This window comes from Cherax quadricarinatus, unplaced genomic scaffold, assembly GCF_038502225.1.
Source record: "Cherax quadricarinatus isolate ZL_2023a unplaced genomic scaffold, ASM3850222v1 Contig29, whole genome shotgun sequence".
Lineage (NCBI taxonomy): Eukaryota > Metazoa > Arthropoda > Malacostraca > Decapoda > Parastacidae > Cherax > Cherax quadricarinatus.
Window position 1 is genome coordinate 267,329 of NW_027195055.1, and position 20,142 is coordinate 287,470.

At 44.4% G+C, this 20,142-nt stretch overlaps 1 protein-coding gene across 1 annotated transcript in view; it reads right to left on the reverse strand.

The window, feature by feature from the left end:
* Nucleotides 1–19,653, reverse strand: part of LOC128698832 (2-hydroxyacylsphingosine 1-beta-galactosyltransferase-like) — a 73,529-nt gene extending 53,876 nt beyond the window's left edge. The window contains exons 1-3 of the mRNA XM_070079842.1: nt 19,139–19,653; nt 10,204–10,824; nt 3,376–3,779 (exon numbers count right to left, since the gene is read on the reverse strand). Of these exons, the coding sequence (XP_069935943.1) occupies nt 3,376–3,779; nt 10,204–10,824; nt 19,139–19,276 (1,163 nt within the window). The 5' untranslated portion in view covers nt 19,277–19,653. The remainder of the gene's footprint in view (nt 1–3,375; nt 3,780–10,203; nt 10,825–19,138) is intronic.
* Nucleotides 19,654–20,142: the final 489 nt, after the last annotated feature.

Here is a 20,142-nt window from a genome sequence, read left to right on the forward strand (position 1 = left end):
CCTTGGAGCTAGCGATCATGTGGTTCTGAGTTTTGACTATATAGTAGAGTTACAAGTGGAGAAGGTAACAGGAACTGAAGGGGACAGGCCAAAATATAAAAGGGGGGACTACACAGGTATGAGAAACTTCCTGCAGGAGGTTCAGTGGGACAGAGAAATGGTAGGAAAATCAGTAAACGAGATGATGGAATATGTGGCAACAAAGTGCAAGGAGGCAGAGGAAAGTTTTGTTCCCAAGGGAAACGGAAATAATAGGAAGACCAAAACGAGTCCTTGGTTTACCCGAAGGTGTAGGGAGGCAAAAACTAAGTGCAACAGAGAATGGAAAAGGTACAGGAGGCATAGGACCCAGGAAAACAAGGAGATTAGTAGAAGAGCCAGAAACGAGTATGCACAGATAAGGAGGGAGGCCCAGCGACAGTATGAAAACGACATAGCATCGAAAGTCAAATCTGACCCGAAACTGCTGTATAGCCACATTAGGAGGAAGACAACAGTCAAGGACCAGGTGATAAGGCTGAGGAAAGAAGGTGGAGAACTCACAAGAAACGATCAAGAGGTATGTGAGGAGCTAAACAAGAGATTTAAGGAAGTATTTACAGTAGAGACAGGAAGGACTCTGGGGGGACAGACCAGACGGGGACACCAGCAAGGAATACACCAACAAGTGTTGGACGACATACATACAGATGAGGAGGAGGTGAAGAAACTGCTAAGGGACATCGATACCTCAAAGGCAATGGGACCAGACAACATCTCCCCGTGGGTCCTTAGAGAGGGAGCAGATATGTTGTGCGTGCCACTTACCACAATCTTCAACACATCCCTGGAAACTGGGCAACTACCTGAGGTATGGAAGACGGCAAATGTAGTTCCCATTTTTAAAAAAGGAGACAGAAAAGAGGCACTAAACTATAGACCTGTGTCATTGACGTGTATAGTATGCAAAATTATGGAGAAGATTATCAGGAGGAGAGTGGTGGAGCACCTGGAACGGAACAGGAGTATAAATGCCAACCAGCACGGATTCACGGAAGGCAAATCCTGTGTCACAAACCTTCTGGAGTTTTATGATAAAATAACAGAAGTAAGACAAGAGAGAGAGGGGTGGGTTGATTGCATCTTCTTGGACTGCAAGAAGGCCTTTGACACAGTTCCTCACAAGAGATTAGTGCAGAAGCTAGAGCATCAGGCGCATATAACAGGAAGGGCACTGCAATGGATCAGAGAATACCTGACAGGGAGGCAACAACGAGTCATGGTACGTAATGATGTATCACAGTGGGCACCTGTGACGAGCGGGGTCCCACAGGGGTCGGTCCTAGGACCAGTGCTATTTTTGGTATATGTGAACGACATGACGGAAGGGTTAGACTCAGAAGTGTCCCTGTTTGCAGATGATGTGAAGTTAATGAGGAGAATTAAATCTGATGAGGACCAGGCAGGACTTCAAAGAGACCTGGACAGACTGGACACCTGGTCCAGCAAATGGCTTCTCGAATTTAATCCTGCCAAATGCAAAGTCATGAAGATGGGGGAGGGGCACAGAAGACCACAGACAGAGTATAGGCTAGGTGGCCAAAGACTGCAAACCTCACTCAAGGAGAAAGATCTTGGGGTGAGTATAACACCGAGCATGTCTCCGGAAGCACACATCAATCAGATAACTGCTGCAGCATATGGGCGCCTGGCAAACCTGAGAACAGCATTCCGATACTTTAGTAAGGAATCATTCAAGACACTGTACACCGTGTATGTCAGGCCCATACTGGAGTATGCAGCACCTGTTTGGAACCCGCACTTGATAAAGCACATCAAGAAACTAGAGAAAGTGCAAAGGTTTGCGACAAGGTTAGTTCCAGAGCTAAGGGGAATGTCCTATGAGGAAAGATTAAGGGAAATCGGCCTGACCACACTGGAGGACAGGAGGGTCAGGGGAGACATGATAACGACATATAAAATACTGCGTGGAATAGACAAGGTGGACAAGAACAGGATGTTCCAGGGAGGGGACACAGAAACAAGAGGCCACAATTGGAAGTTGAAGACACAAATGAGTCAGAGAGATAGTAGGAAGTATTTCTTCAGTCATAGAGTTGTAAGGCAGTGGAATAGCCTAGAAAATGACGTAGTGGAGGCAGGAACCATACACAGTTTTAAGACGAGGTTTGATAAAGCTCATGGAGCGGGGAGAGAGAGGGCCTAGTAGCAACCGGTGAAGAGGCGGGGCCAGGAGCTAGGACTCGACCCCTGCAACCACAAATAGGTGAGTACAAATAGGTGAGTACATGTTCACTCTAACACATGTTCAATCTAACACACGTAGACTCTAACACATGTACACTTTAACACATGCATAATATCTGAAACACATGTACACTCTAACACAAATACACTATCTGAAACATATGTACACTATCTGTAACAATTGTACAATATCTGAAACACATGTATACTATCTGAAACACATACCTGGAGTTTACCTGGAGAGAGTTCCGGGGGTACACTACTGTAACACTATATGAAATGCATGTACAATATTTGTAACAAATGTACATAATCTGTAACATATGTACATAATCTGTAACATATTTACACATGTATAGTATCTGAAACACATAGACACAACACATAGGCAACAAACACACAGTCACACACTACGAGAACTAGATACAACACCAACATGCGATCCCGAAGGGGAAGTCGTCGACTCAGGGGTACAGAGAAAAATGGGCCTGGAAAGGAAGAGTGGGTGGAGGAGCTATGTTAAAGGATGGAACAAGAGTGGGAAACCAAGCTAGATGAACTTACAGTGAGAATGGTGAAGAGGATGGAAGCAGAGAAGATGATGTGGGAGTGAGAATGGTGAAGAGGATGGAAGCAGAGAAGATGATGTGGGAGTGAGAATGGTGAAGAGGATGGAAGCAGAGAAGATGTGGGAGAAGAGAGCTGAAGCTGAGGAAGCCTGGATGCAGACCCTAGAAGCTGAAGTAAAAATGCCGAAGCAACATACAGGGCAAACGACCAGAAAAAACTTAGAACCTGGAGCAGGTACACCAACAAGAGAGGGGGGCTAAAGGAAAGGAAGGAAATAAGTCTTATGTTAAAACCATATCAGACCAGGAAATGTCGAAGAATGAAAGGGGCATGCTGTTGGGCACAGGGACTGCAGTTAGTTGGGGGGGTGCAGGTGGAGACAGTGAGAGGCCACCTGCAAAGGTCCATGTGGGCCTCAGGGAGATACAGGAGATAGTAAAGGAGACAATGGCTATGTATAAATGGGATCCTGCACTGCGGAGAAAAATGCAATGAGAAGAGGAGAGGTGAGTACATGCACATTATCTGTAGATCACGAGGCACCACAACACAACTCACCCATAATGGCTGGCTAAGTTTGATGCTCGCGCCCATATAGAAGTGTCTGTCATGTGGTGAGGTGGTACTGGTGTTGATGCCAGGGAGGGTAGCACACCCATGTGCTCCCACACCCACCACGCCCCCACACGTGACGTCACCACGCCCACAACCTTCACCCCCACCCGCTGGGCTAGTCCCAACACGCACATGTCGTGGAGGAATAGTGGAGTAACTACTAACTTGGCGTGGGACATAACGCGTCCCACCCACGCCTTGCTTGTCATCTCCTTACACGCCCATATTCTGGAGGCTACTACACGCCCATTCACCCACTCCACGCCCGCGTCCTCGCCTGGAGTCACGCCCACAGCCTCGCCCTTATGGTACATAGGATCGTCTTCAGCTGCAACAATCTGCAACACCTGGTTGATGAGGCAAGACACTTGTCAGTGTTGTCTGCAACACCTGGTTGATGAGGCAAGACACTTGTCAGTGTTGTCTGCAACACCTGGTTGATGAGGCAACACACTTGTCAGTGTTGTCTGCAACACCTGGTTGATGAGGCAACACACTTGTCAGTGTTGTCTGCAACACCTGGTTGATGAGGCAAGACACTTGTCAGTGTTGTCTGCAACACCTGGTTGATGAGGCAACACACTTGTCAGTGTTGTCTGCAACACCTGGTTGATGAGGCAAGACACTTGTCAGTGTTGTCTGCAACACCTGGTTGATGAGGCAACACACTTGTCAGTGTTGTCTGCAACACCTGGTTGATGAGGCAACACACTTGTCAGTGTTGTCTGCAATATCTTTCACATTATAATTGTAAATAATTATATTATTATTATTATTATTATTATTATTATTATTATTATTATTATTATTATTATTATTATTAACTTTGATGGTAGTAGTAGAAGTAGTAGTAGTTAAAGCAGCAGTAGTAGTAGTAGTAGTAGTATTAGTAGTAGTAGTTGTAGCAGTAGTAGTAGTAGTGGTAGTAGTTGTAGCAGAAGCAGTAATAGTAGTAGTAGTACTAGTAGTACTATTACTACTATTGCTACTACTGCTACTACTACTGCTACTACTACTTAGTAGCAGTAGCAGTAGTAGCAATAGTAGCAATAGTAGGAATAGTAGTAGTAGTAGTAGCAGTAGTAGTAGCAGCAGTAGTAGCAATGGTGGTGGTAGTAGCAGCAGTATTAGTAGCAGTAGTAGTAGCAGTAGTAGTAGTAGTGGTAGTAGTTGTAGCATAAGCAGTAATAGTAGTAGTAGTACTAGTAGTACTATTACTACTATTGCTACTACTGCTACTACTACTGCTACTACTACTTAGTAGCAGTAGTAGCAATAGTAGCAATAGTAGTAGGAATAGTAGTAGTAGTAGTAGTAGCAGTAGTAGTAGCAGCAGTAGTAGCAATGGTGGTGGTAGTAGCAGCAGTATTAGTAGTAGTAGTAGTAGCAGTAGTAGTAGCAGTAGTAGTAGCAGTAGCAGTAATAGTAATAGTAGTAGTAGAAGTCGCAGTAGCAGTAGTAATTATAACAGCAGTAGTATAGGGGGACATTTTTTAAAGTTCAGTAATTTCGATATTATTATTATTATTACTATTATTATTATTATTATTAAGTAAGGGGTTTGTGGGGTTGAGAGAGACTAATGAGGTTTGATCGACACTTTAACACTGCTAGTAAGTATTAACACCATTGTAATAGCAATGGTGACACTAGTGACACTAGCAGCTGTCGTACCTACCACTACTTCTAATTGTAGTAGTAGTAGTACTAGTAGTACCTCACTGATGGGACAAGAACCATTATCCTATTGATGGGACAAGAACCATCACCCCATTGATGGGGCAAGAACCATCATCCCATTGATGGGGCAAGAACCATTATCCAATTGATGGAGCAAGAACCATCACCCCATTGATGGGGCAAGAACCATCATCCCATTGATGGAGCAAGAACCATCACCCCATTGATGGGGCAAGAACCATCACCCCATTGATGGGGCAAGAACCATCACCCATTGATGGGGCAAGAACCATCACCCCATTGATGGGGCAAGAACCATCATCCCATTGATGGGGCAAGAACCATCATCCCATTGATGGGGCAAGAACCATCACCCCATTGATGGGGCAAGAACCATCACCCCATTGATGGGGCAAGAACCATCACCCCATTGATGGGGCAAGAACCATCACCCCATTGATGGGGCAAGAACCATCACCCCATTGATGGGGCAAGAACCATCATCCCATTGATGGGTCAAGAACCATCACCCATTGATGGGGCAAAAACCATCACCCCATTGATGGAACAAGAACCGTGAAAATTTTAACACGCAAATCTGCGACTGAATAAAATATAACAGAAATCGATTTACATATTTAAACAAATATTAGCACTTACTCTGAGTCCAGGACTATATAAACTTGATTATATATTTTTTTCATCATGTTGACAAATCAGTTCACTGATACCTGAAGTGTTGCTCTCTACTAGACATAGTTTTGAGTTGGGAACAAAGGTATGAGCACTGCCGTAGGCCTATTGGCCCATGACTTGTCAGTAAAGTACTGCCTTTATTGCTGTATATGTTAGTTGAAGCATAATTTGATAATTTGGATAATCTCTGATATATAAAACACATTTTCCTTCAGTTTTTTCACTATTCCTCAACAATATAAGTGAGAGTTCGCTAGATACTTGGATTTGTCTAACCACAGTGAACCTTGAAGCTGATATGAAGTACGTCTTTCACTGGGCGAGCCTCAGATAACAATATGATGTTCACTGAGGACAAATTTCAATTGCTTCACTGTGGAACAACTGGGAAAATATTGAATGTGAGTACAAAAAAAATTAGAATCATTCAATAAAGCGGAAGTTTAATATGGGACACTTGTGAATGACAATATCAGAGAAACTCACATTCAAGAATAACAATAATGTTATTATAGCATTATACTGCATTTGTGTCTTTATTTATTTTCTCTGTATTTTATACCATTTCTCCCCATAACTAACACAGAGAAGATAACTGACTGGATAACTAAAACATTAAAAATAGAGTATCACAAGCCAGCCAGTGATGATCATCTTTAAGTCACTTGTTCTCTCTCTCTCTCTCTCTCTAGGCTGGATTATTGCTGTACACTGATGGTCACCTTCAAGGCAGGAGAGATGTAAAGCTGTAAAACGTACAAAGAACCTTCAGTGCTTGTATAAATTCCGTCAAGGATCTGAGCTACTCAGAACACTTGAAGTTCCGTCATTAAGACTGGTGGACTGAACAACCCACTGGTTGGCTAAGCATCTGCTCAGTGAAGATGCCCAGGTGTTACACACTTGTCTTATTCACGTTGTTGGCAGTTTTATGTATCATTAATATACAGCAGCTGTAATGACAGAACTACGCAGATATCACAATGTCCACAACCCTCCTCCTGGGTGAAGGCACTGTACTTCCCACCTCCAGGATTCAAGTTCGGCTAATTGGTTTCCCTGAATTTTTTCATAATTGTTTCCATGTTTACATTGTACCAGCATGTCAAACCATAAAAGCCATTTGTCTCCACCCTACTCTAACACAGACACGCCTATTGCATGCTCAAGCCCCTAATACTCAGCTCCTAGTACCCGCTCCCTCTAACCTTTCTTTGGTGACTTCTACCAACCCCTCCTTCCTTCCAGCCCACATTTATACACCTTCTTGGTCATTTTCTTTTTCTCCAACCTCTCAAAATGCCTAAATTACCTCAAGAATCTTTCCTCAGATCTTTGAACTATGCCTTTGGTAACCCCCGCACAGATTTCTAATTTCTAAGTCGTGAATTCTTTACATAAGTCACACCACACATTACATCTCCACCGCCTTAAGCTTCCTTCTCACTACAACATTTAAAGCTCGTACCTCACACCCATATAAAAGTGCAGGTACCACTATACTCGGGTACATTTTCCTTTTTGAATCCATAGATAAATCTTCACAGATGACTCAACACACAACCTAATATGTTTTTCGCTCGTATATTCTATGAGTCACTCGTGGCGACATGTCTACTCCAAATATCTGAATAAAATTATTTCTCCCATACTCTTTCCCTCAAATCTGGTGTACAATCTTTCAATGCCAAGTCTTTCTGTTACTCTCATTACCCTCCTCTTTTCTATGTTCACCATTATTTTCTTTCTTTTAAATAGCCTCCCAGATTCCTGCACCAACCTTCTACAGCTTCTCCTCATAATCTTCCAAAAACACTGTGTCATCGACAAAGAACAACTGTTACAATTTCCTCCAGCACACTAGCGTTCACCTCCTTTACAACTCCCATTTATAAATATATTAAACAACCATGGTGACTTCAACCATGTTAGGTACAAGAACACAAGTGCAACTAATGTGACATTTTACTGTGGCAACGTTTCGCTCTCCAGGAGCTTTATTAAGCCGTAGCAGCTTGAAAAAGCACTTATGTTCTTTTACCTAATACATTGTTGGTAATTCTTCCAACATTATTACAACTTCCTCCATCCCCTTCTAAGGCCTAATTTTATTGGAAAATAGTTTTACATATCCTAACCTGAGCCTCACTATCAACATACTTATTATAACTTTTAGTAATCTACCACTGTTAAAATATTTGTTTTCCAATCCACCTTTCTTATGCCTTTTATAAATGCACAAATAAAACAGAAAGTTCCTTACCTTAATATACTGTAAGTACTGGTCACTTATATGCCTCATTATTATTATTATAATAAAAAAGAAGCGCTAAGCCACAAGGGCTATACAGCGTTATATGCCTCAGTGTAAACCCATAGTCTGGTATAAACCTTGGTAATAAATACCGACAAGTTGGTTTAGAAAGACACGTAAGCAAACACTATGACATATTTATTAGAAAACGTTTCGGTCCTGGGACCTTGATCACTTCTAACATACAGAGGTAGAAAGGCATTATATATATAGGTGGTGAGTGAGGTGTGACGCACGTGACCTGAGGAATGTCATAAGAACATAAGAATGGAGGAACACTGTAGAAGGCCTACTGGCCCTTATCAAAACAACCTCTGCCTATGATGAGGACGGGTAGACGATGAAATCATGTGACTCCTGTGTTGTTGGGTTGGTGCTGCTTAAGTATCATATATGCCAATGCGATTATCAAAGACCTCACTACATCTATCAAAGACCTCACTACGAAACGCAGCCCCACACCTCTAACTTCTACAGCAGGCGTCCACACTATCCCCTGTGGGTTCTGTCCCAAGAAATATGTAGGCGAGACAGGCAGAGATCTTGCAGTCCGCTTGAATGAGCATCGAAATGCCTCTAACAGAGACGATGTAAGGTACGCCTGTGTCCTCCACAGAGACTCCACGGGACATTTGATGAACTGGAATGAGGCACAACTCGTTCTCACCGAACCAGACCTTAGACGCCGACGGTGCCTAGAGTTTTTAAGTTTAATATGTTTATTATGCACCCCATACCCATCCTGTGGGCGGTAGTCAAAAGATTACAGAGGTACATAATGGGTCCAGGGACTGGGCCTCAAAGTTTTGATAGCTGAGCAAGTTACAGAGGTAATGAATTCACAATTTACAAAGGTAATGAACTCACAATTTACAAAGGTAATGAACTCCAGGTAGGTCTAGTCACAATCATGACAAGTTACAAAGGTATTTACAGATTACAGAGGTACACAATGGGTCCAGGGACCGGGCTCCAAAGTTTTGATGGCTGAACTAGGTACAAGGTAATGAACTCACAAGTTACAAAGGTAATGAACTCACAAGTTACAAAGGTAATGAATACTGTAAGAATGGTTACTTACGTTTATACATGGCTGCAATCATGAACAAATTTTAGAGTAATGAGCAATTCACACTTCCACACCCGGTCACAACTGTAGTGAGTTATTGGTGCAAATGTTGATTGCTGAGTCTCTCTCTCTCTCTCTCACACACACACACATACAAATTCATACACACACACACATAAACACACACACACACACACACACACACACACACACACACACACACACACATACACACACACACACACACACACACACACACACACACACACACACACACACACAAACTCATACACACACACGCACACACTCATACTCGCCGTCACCGACACTATAGAACGCAACACTGGAAACTACAAAATTTCAAAAACATTGGCATATATGATACTTAAGCAGCACCAACCCAACAACACAGGAGTCACATGATTTCATCGTCTACCCGTCCTCATCATAGGCAGAGGTTGTTTTGATAAGGACCTGCCTCGCATGGGCCAGAAGGCCTTCTACAGTGTTCCTCCATTCTTATGTTCTTATGACATTCCTCAGGTCACGTGCGTCACACCTCACTCACCGCCTATATATATAATGCCTTTCTACCTCTATATGTTAGAAGTGATCAAGGTCCCAGGACCGAAACGTTTTCTAATAAATGTCATAGTGTTTCCTTACGTGTCTTTCTAAACCAAACCCATAGTCTACACATTCCATACACATTTCACATTCTCGTTCTTACTATCTTGCTCATATCTCTACCCTTTCAAATATAATTGTAAAATACAGTGTACTCGGTATACTCAAGATAGATTATTCCAATATAATTCTTGCACTCTCCCTTTTTCCATTATACAAAGAAACCATTCATGTTCTCTGCTTTCCCTTATTTCGCTTTGTTTCCAGATCTGTATGGATATCACAGTGCAAATGACCTACTAAAACATCTATATTTGCATATACATTTAAATTTATATGTATGAATAAAAATTTGCATAGTTTTAACATAGTACATCACATTCACCTTGACTCCCGGAGGGAAGATCTCATCTCTGTGAGGAGAACCGTAGACGATGGCTGCAACACTGTGGCCCTGACTGTTGAGTAGAGAGGCAATTTGTGCTACTACCACCAGGTCCTCTCCTCCCCCCAGGGCCACCACAACCACGTCTGAGACTTCCTCAGGGCCCTCCGAGGATCTGTCATCGCCTGGGACTACAATAGGGTCTTCCGAAGAGCTGGAACCGTCGTCTGGGATAAATTCAGGGTTGCTGGAAGCTTTGTCAGTGACGTCTTCAGTGTTTCCAGGGCTTATAGCGATGTCTTCAGGTTCTTCAGCCACCTCTTTGGGGCCCTCAGAAACAACCTCTGTATCTTCGCTTTCCATATTAGAATATTTAGAAGCATCGTCGTGGGTCGGAATGATAACATCAGGGCCTTCAGGAAAGCTGGTGTCTATTTTATCATGTTCAAATCCCTTAGAAGCGATTTCAGGATTCTCATTTATGTCATGTTCATCTTTTACAATTTCAGGGCCAGTTGACACAATTTTAGGATCTTCAAGAGGTTCTGAGTGAGATTCAGGAAGACCCCCAGGACTTTCAGGGCTGAGATTCCAAGGCTGATCCAAGGAGTCCTTGTACACCTGAAAAAAAGAATTTAGTAATTTCAATATGTTTTAACATATGTTTACATATGTACTGTCTCTTTCTCTTTCTTATTCGACACCGTCAGACCTCCCACAACTTATTCATGATAATTAAAAAAAATAAAACCAATCAATCAATATTCACGTTTTTAATTTTAAAAATATAAATGTAATTATAAATCGTTGTCTATGCAGTATTTACACGGGAAAGAATAACTGATCAAGAGTACTCCAAGGCAATTCTTTGTTATTCAGTATATCTGATGGGGGGGCCTTTATTTGAAGCCCTGATGGGGACCTCTTAGGTAATTTTGAATTCGAATCTTGTTTTAGGTAACCCTGAATTCGTATCTAGTTTTAGCTAACCCTGAGGTCCTATCTTTTTTTTCAGGTAACCCGAAGTCGTATCTTGTTTAGGTAGCCCTGAAGGGGGGTATATTCATTAGGTATCCCTGAATGAATACCTTTAAGTGGCAACTAGAATTATTTTTCCTCCAAGGCTTTTCTTTCATAGACTGAGACTGCCTTGTTCAGTAACTTCAAGTTCCATCAAAGACTGAGACTGCCTCGTTCAGTAACTTCAAGTTCCATCAAAGACTGAGACTGCCTCATTCAGTAACTTCAAGTTCCATCAAAGACTGAGACTGCCTCATTCAGTAACTTCAAGTTCCATCAAAGACTGAGACTGCCTCATTCAGTAACTGCAAGTTCCATCGAAGACTGAGACTGCCTCATTCAGTAACTGCAAGTTCCATCAAAGACTGAGACTGCCTCATTCAGTAACTTCAAGTTCCATCAAAGACTGAGACTGCCTCATTCAGTAACTGCAAGTTCCATCAAAGACTGAGACTGCCTCATTCAGTAACTGCAAGTTCCATCGAAGACTGAGACTGCCTCATTCAGTAACTGCAAGTTCCATCGAAGACTGAGACTGCCTCATGCAGTGCTGTTACCTTCAACAAGAGAGTGATTCATGCAACTCCTGTCATATGCAGAGTAACTTCCACAAATCATTCACTTCAACCAGTACATGTACTAGGTATACAGACCATAGCTGACATCAATGACATACTACTATATAGAAAGTCCCTTATTATGCTGAGCATTTCCCGCAGATTAGGTCAGTTTTGTCCCAGGATGCGACCCACACTAGTCCACTAACTCCCAGGTACCCATTTTACTGATGGATGAACATAGACAACTGGTGTAAAGAAACACGCCCAATGTTTCTACCCTCGCTGGGAATCGAGCCCAGACCCTCGCCGTGTGAAGCGAGAGCCTTAGCCACCAGGCCACGGGTCTTGGTGGCTTTTCAATGCCAATTTAGAGGAAAGTTGGCATCATTACTGAGGTGTGTGGCTACTAGTCTGACATCTTTAGTTTGAAAATGGGTAGTTTTTGCTGATAAAATATCATAATTATGGGGGAGCGCTAAACCCGTAGGGATTATACAGCGCCTGTGAGGGGGATGGAAGGTATTCAGGCTCAATTCAGGGAACTGGAGCACAGATCCAATTCCCAAGATCAAGAGCCCCTCACCAGCATCAAGACACCTCCCTTGAGGGGTTTGCACGTAAAAAAAACTTGATTATAAGCTGTTATCAGCGTTATATATAACATAACACAACAATACACTATAAGTACACTATGTGTACATATAAATCTGCTAAATTACTAACACAGTAGGCGTGGAATTGTTGAATTCTGAGCAGTAAGTGGGGAATGCCTCTTCATATCAGGTTTTATGTCCTCTTGGAGAGTTGAAGTGTCCTTCATGGATGACGATGTTATGCTAGTTCTAGTATTGTCAGTAATGAAGGACACGGCACTGTGGCTTACATCTGTCTGTGTCAGATATGAGTATGTGTAACAGGATGGGAGCGAGTACCTGGAGAAGGCTTCGGGGATCAACGCCCCCGCGGACTGGTCTGTGACCAGGACTCATGGTGGATCAGAGCCTGATCAACCAGCCTGTTACTGCTGCCTACTGACGTATGAAGACAGCCAGGGGTTTATTGGTAATCCTCCTTATGTATGCTTTGAGGTAGTTAAACAGCCCTGGGCCCCAGACACTTACTGTGTTGTCTCTCAGTGTACTCGTGGCGGCCATGCAAAGTGTTGATGGAGTCACGTTTGGCAGATGAAGTGATTTTTAATCGCTCCCAGTGTTCCAGAAGGTACAGTACACGACCTATTGTTCCACAAGGTACAGTACTCGTCCTATTGTTCCACAACGTACAGAACTCGTCCTATTGTTCCACAAGGTAGAGTACTCGCTTCCAGTGTTCCACCAGGTACAGTACTCGCTCCCAGTGTTCCACAAGATACAGTACTCGCTCCCAGTCTTCCACAAGGTTTAGAACTCGCCCCAAGTGTTCCACAAAGTAGAGTACTCGCTCACAGTGTTCCACAAGGTAAAGTACTCCTTCCCAGTGTTCCACAAGGTACAGTACTCGCCTCCAGTGTTCCACAAGGTACAGTACTCGCTTCCAGTGTTCTACAAGGTACAGTACTCGCTCCCAGTGTTTCACATGGTACAATACTCGCTATCAGTGTTCCACAAGGTACAGTACTCGCTCCCAGTGTTCCACAAGGTACAGTACTAGCTCCCAGTGTTCCGCAAGGTACAGTATTTGCTCCGAGTGTTACATAAGGTACAGTACTCGTCCTGTTGTTCCGCAAGGTACGGTACTAGTCCTATTTTTCCACAAGGTACAGTAGTCGCTCCCAGTGTTCCACAAGGTACAGTACTCGCTCCCAGTGTTCCACAAGATGCAGTGCTTGCTCCCAGTGTTCCAAAGGGTACAGTACTCGCTCCCAGTGTTCCACAAGGTACAGTACTCGCTCCCAGTGTCCTGCAAGGTACAGTACTCGCTATCAGTGTTCCAGAATGTACAGTACACGTCCTATTGTTCCACAAGGTACAGTACTCGCTCCCAGTGTTCCACAAGGTACAGTAGTCGGTCCCAGTGTCCTGCAAGGTACAGTACTCGGTCCCAGTGATCCATAAGGTACAGTACTCGTCCTACTTTTCCAATAGGCATAGTACTCTCTCCCAGTGTTTCGCAAGGTACAGTGCTTGCTCCCAGTGTTCCACAAGGTACAGTACTCGCTCCCAGTGTTCCACAAAGTACAGTACTCGCTCATAGTGTTCCACAAGGTACAGTACTCGCTCCCAGTGTTCCACAAGGTACAATACTCGCTCCCAATGTTCCACAAGGTACAGTACTCACTCCCTGTGTTCCAAAATGTAAAGTACTTGCTCCTAGTGTTCCACAAGGTACAATACTCGCTCCCAATGTTTCACAAGGTACAGTGCTCGCTCCCAGTGTTCCACAAGGTACAGTACTCGCTCATAGTGTTCCACAACGTACAGTACTCGCTCCCAGTGTTCCACGAGATAGAGTAGTCGCTCCCAGAGTTCCACAAGTTACAGTACTCGCTCCCAGTGTTCCACAAGGTGCAGTACTCGCTCCCAGTGTTCCACAAGGTACAGTACTCGCTTGCAGTGTTCCACAAGGTACAGTACTCGCTCCCAGTATTCCTCAAGGTACAGTACTCGCTCCTAGTGTTCCACAAGGTACAGTACTCGCTCCCAGTGTTCCACGAGAGAGAGTAGTCGCTCCCAGTGTTCCACAAGGTACAGTACTCGCTCCCAGTGTTCCACAAGGTGCAGTACTCGCTCCCAGTGTTCCACAAGATACAGTACTCGCTTGCAGTGTTCTACAAGGTACAGTACTCGCTCCCAGTATTCCTCAAGGTACAGCACTCGCTCCCAGTGTTCCACAAGGTACAGTACTCTCTCCCAGTGTTCTACAAGGTACAGTACTCGCACCCAGTGTTCCACAAGCTACAGTACTCGCTCCCAGTGTTCCACAAGGTACAGTACTCGCCTCCAGTGCCTCAGAAGGTACAGCACTCGCTCCCAGTGTTCCACAAGGTGCAGTACTGGCTCCCAGTGTTCCACAAGGTACAGTAGTCGCTCCCAATGTTCCACAAGGCACAGTACTCGCCCCCAGTGTTCCACAAGGTAGAGTACTCGCTCAGTGTGCTCCACAAGGTATGGTACTAGCCCACAGTGTTCTACAAGCTACAGTACTCGCTTCCAGTGTTCCACAAGGTACAGTACTCGCTCCCAGTGTTCCACAAGGTAGAGTACCTGCTCACCGTGTTCCGCAAGGTACAGTACTCCCTCCCAGTTTTCCACAAGGTACAATACTCGCCCCCAGTGTTCCACAAGGTGCAGTACTCTTTCCCAGTGTTCCACAAGGTACTGTACTCGCTCCCAGTGTTTCACATTGTACAGTACTCGCTCCCAGTGTTCCACAAAGTACAGTGCTTGCTCCCAGTGTTACACAAGGTACAGTACACGCCTTATTGTTACACAAGGTACAATTCTCGTCCTATTGTTCCACAAGGTACAGTAGTCCCTCTCAGTGTTTCGCAAGGTACAGTACTCGCTCCCAGTGTTCCACAAGGTACAGTACTTAGTCCCAGTGTTCCACAAGGTACAGTACTCGCTCCCAGTGTTCCACAAGGTGCAGTACTCGCTCCCAGGGTTCCACAAGGTACAGTACTCGCTTGCAGTGTTCCACAAGGTACACTACTCGCTCCCAGTGTTGCACAAGGTACAGTACTCGCCTCCAGTGTTCCACAAGGTACAGTACTCGCTCCCAGTGTTCCACAAGCTACAGTACTCGCTCCCAGTGTTCCACAAGGTACAGTACTCGCTCCCAGTGTTCGACAAGGTACAGTACTTGGTCCCAGTGTTCCATAAGGTACAGTACTCGCTCTCAGTGTTCCACAAGGTGCAGTACTCGCTCCCAGTGTTCCACAAATTACAGTACTCGCTTGCAGTGTTCCACAAGGTACACTACTCGCTCCCAGTGTTCCACAAGGTACAGTACTCGCTCCCAGTGTTCCACAAGGTACAGTACTCGCCTCCAGTGCCTCACAACGTACACTACTTGCTCCCAGTGTTCCACAAGGTGTAGTACTCGCTCCCAGTGTTCCACAAGTTATAGTAGTCACTCCCAGTGTTCCACAAGGTACAGTACTCGCACCCAGTGTTCCACAAGGTAGAGTACTCTCTCCCAGTGTTCCACGAGGTACATTACTCGCCCCCAGTGTTCCACAAGGTAGAGTACTTGCTGACAGTGTTCCACAAGGTACAGTACTCGCTCCCAGTGTTCCACGAGGTACATTACTCGCCCCCAGTGTTCCACAAGGTAGAGTACTTGCTGACAGTGTTCCACAAGGTACAGTACTCGCTCCCAGTGTTCCACAATGTACAGTACTCGCTCCCAGTGTTACACAAGGTACAGTACTCGCTCCCAGTGTTCCGCAAGGTATAGAATTCGCTCCGGGTGTTCCACAAGGTACAGTGCTCGTCCTATTGTTCCACAAAATACGGTACTCGTCCTATTGTTTCACAAGGTACAGTACTCGCTCCCAGTGTTCCACCAGGTACAGTACTAGCTCCCAGTCTTCCAGAAGGTACAGTACTCGCTCCCAGTCTTCCACAAGGTTTAGTACTCGCCCCAAGTGTTCCACAAAGTAGAGTACTCGCTCACACTGTTCCACAAGGTAAAGTACTCCTTCTCAGTGTTCCACAAGGTGCAGTACTCGCCCCCAGTGTTCCACAAGGCACAGTACTCGCTTCCAGTGTTCCACAAAGTACAGTACTCGCTCCCAGTGTTCCACAAGGTACAGTACTCGCTCCCAGCGATCCACAATGTACAGTACTCGCTCCCATTGTTCCACAAGGTACAGTACTCGCCTGCAGTGCCTCACAAGGTACAGTACTCGCTGCCAGTGTTCCACGAGATGTAGTACTCGCTCCCAGTGTTCCACAAGGTATAGTAGTCACTCCCAGTGTTCCACAAGGTACAGTCCTCGCACCCAGTGTTCCACAAGGTAGAGTACTCGCTCACAGTGTTCCACAAGGTATGGTACTCGCCCACAGTGTTCCACAAGGTACAGTACTCTCTCCCAATGTTCCACAAGGTACAGTACTCGCTCCCAGTGTTCCACAAGGTGCAGTACTCTCCCCCAGTGTTCCACAAGGTAGAATACTTGCTCACAGTGTTCCACAAGGTACAGTACTCCCTCCCAGTGTTCCACAAGGTACAGTACTCGCCCCTAGTGTTCCACAAGGTGCAGTACTCGCTCCCAGTGTTCCACATTGTACAGTACTCGCTCCTAGTGTTCCGCAAAGTACAGTACTCGCTCCCAGTGTTACAGAAGGTACAGTACTCGTCCTATTGTTCCACAAGGTACGGTCCTCGTCCTATTGTTCCACAAGGTACTGTACTCGCTCCCAGTGTTCCGCAAGATACAGTACTCGCTCCCAGTGTTCCACAAGGTACAATACTCTCCCCCAATGTTCCACAAGGTACAGTACTCGCTCCTTGTGTTCGAGAAGGTAAAGTACTTGCTCCCAGTGTTCCACAAGGTGCAATACTCGCTCCCAAGATTCCACAAGGTACAGTACTCAGTCCCAGTGTTCCACAAGGTACAGTACACGCTCCTAGTGTTCCACAACGTACAGTACTCGCTCCCAGTGTTTCGCAAGGTTCAGTACACTGAGTGTTCCACAAAGTACAGTACTTGCTCCCAGTGGTCCACAAGGTAAAGTACTCGTCCTAGTGTTCCACAAGGTACAGTACTCGCTCCCAGTGTTCCACAAGGTACTGTACTCGTCCTAGTGTTTCACAAGGTACCCTGGAGAGTTTACTCGTCTTTGTGTTCTGCAAGGTACAGTACTCGTCCTATTGTTCCTCAAGGTACAGTACCCGCTCCGATTATTCCACAAGGTACAGTACTCGCTCCCAGTTTTCCACAAGGTACAGTACTTGCTCCCAGTGTTCCACAACGTAGAGAACTCGCTCCCCGTATTCCACAAGGTACAATACTCGCTCCAGTGTTCCTTAAGGTACAGTACTCGCTCCCAGTGTTCCGCAAGGTACTTTACTTGCTACCAGTGTTCCATAACGAACAGAACTCGCTCCCAGTATTCCACCAGGTTCCGTACTCGCTGGCAATGTTTCACAAGGTCCATTACTCGCTCCCAGTGTTGCACAAGGTGCGGTTCTCGCTCCCAGTGTTCTTCAATGTGCATTACTCGATCCCAGTGTTCAAGTACATTACTCGCTCCAATGTTCTACAAGGTACAATACTCGCTTCCAGTGTTTCAGAAGGTTGAGAACTCGCGCTCAGGGTTCCACAACTACAGTACTCGTTCCAAATATTCCACAGGTACAGTTCTTGCTCCCAGTGTTCCATAAAGTACTCTTGGGACTCTTTGCAGAACTGCATGCACTGGGAATCGCCGACTCTGCAATATGCCTCTTCAGTGGTTACCTTGAAGGTAGATCTCTCAGTGTAGTTCCCAACGGGACAGAGTCAGCAAGACACTCTACTGGTGCAAGTGTTTCACAAGGGAGTGTGCCTGGGCCATCGTTATGGAATGTCTACTTCAGTGATTTTCTTCATCGCAACAGTGTCCTATGCATATGCAGACGACCGTACTCTGATATTTAATTATCCAAAAAAGGAAATACCAGCTGCACTAAGTTACATCAATTACCAGCATATGGCTCTATCAGCTTGGTGACAACGACGCAGGTCACATTTGCTCCGAGAAAACACAAATGATGGTAGTCTCTAGGTACCTTGATGGTAATGCTGGAACAGTGTTAAGTATCAATGGGAGGGTGTTAGTACCCGGGGATGAAGTTGATATCCTTGTGGTGAAATTTGACTTCAGATTGACCACGAAGAACCAAGTTGTAAATCTTACAAAACAGCCAGGAAGCTTACAACACTTAAATGTATATCGTATCTATTCAGCAGTAGAGGTTGCAAGATTCTGTATGAGGCACTAGTACACCCACACCTTGAGAATACTCCACTTTCTTGGTTTGTCTGCCCCTTCGCCTCATCTGTTACTTCCTTACAGAATAGAGAACAGAGCAAGACGACTCATCTCTCGCCTCAACCCAGCCTGTAGTGTTGTCAAGGTACCACACTTGGCTCCACTCTGAAGACTGTGAAAAGTGAGCTTTTACACAACAAGACGAGCAGCAAACAGCAACTACACTCTGACTTTACCCTTCTCCAGAACATCACTTCATCTGAGATCATTTATTCCTAGGATGATTCGAGTCTGGAACATGTTTGTACAGCATAATGACATCAACGAAATAAAGTCAGCTGTCCAAATGAAATCACTGGACCACAGATGGCGAGTAAATAAATGCAGAATCACTTAATCAAACCCATTAAAACCATCGTGTAAAAAAGTACTAACCTTGGCATCAACCAGCTGCAGCATGTAGGTACTCCACAAAATCACCATCAACAGTATTATCTTCATCACGTCATTCTTCACAGTGACTATCATGTCATTCTTCACCGTATCCATCACGTCACTCATCACAGTAACCATTACTTCTTTTCTAAAATATCACTTCACTTATTTTTCACTGTAAAACACTAAAATTTAAAGTTGATACGAAGGTACTTAATCTGGAGGTTACCACAGCCTTGCTGGCCAGACAGTAAGCTGTAATAACTTATATTTGTAGGCTGTTACAACCTACTTGTGTATGGAGACAAGTCTCGTCACAATCAATATATTACTAACTAAGACTGAGGGCAGTGTCTGGCTGGAAGTGGGCATAGGGTATGTAAGTCTTCCCCTTACTCCTCACTAAGACTGGGGCACTGGCTGGCTGGTAGTGGGCATAGGGTATGTAAGTCTTCCCCTCACTCCTCACTAAGACTGGGGCACTGGCTGGCTGGTAGTGGGCACGGGGTATGTAACAGTCTTCTCCTCACTCCACTGATTATCGTTCACTGTCTTAAAACTGTAAGTTACAACAACACATTGTAACGTCACCATCTTGTTGTTCCCTCATACAACAAACAACCTGAGTCACTTACAATATTAAACACAAACAATGTATCAAGTTGATGCTGCTAAAAACATTATTATTCTCTAATTGTTTTCAATATTGTCACAGGAATGTGCTAAAATATAATGAAAAATTTCGAGATATATATTAAAATCTCGTGTCTGCATTTGCCATTAAACAATTCTGGAGGTTCCACGTCTGTGTTTTTCACCTGGGACTAATGCACATTTTATTATCCAACATTTACATTATTAAAATAGATTTATATATGTATGGGAAATAAAATATTCATTATTTTACGATTTAAGATAAAAAATGATTTTGCTTTTTACCAAAAATAAATTACTGCCTAATTTAAAACTGTAATATAATACGTCACCAGAGGCCTATCATACGT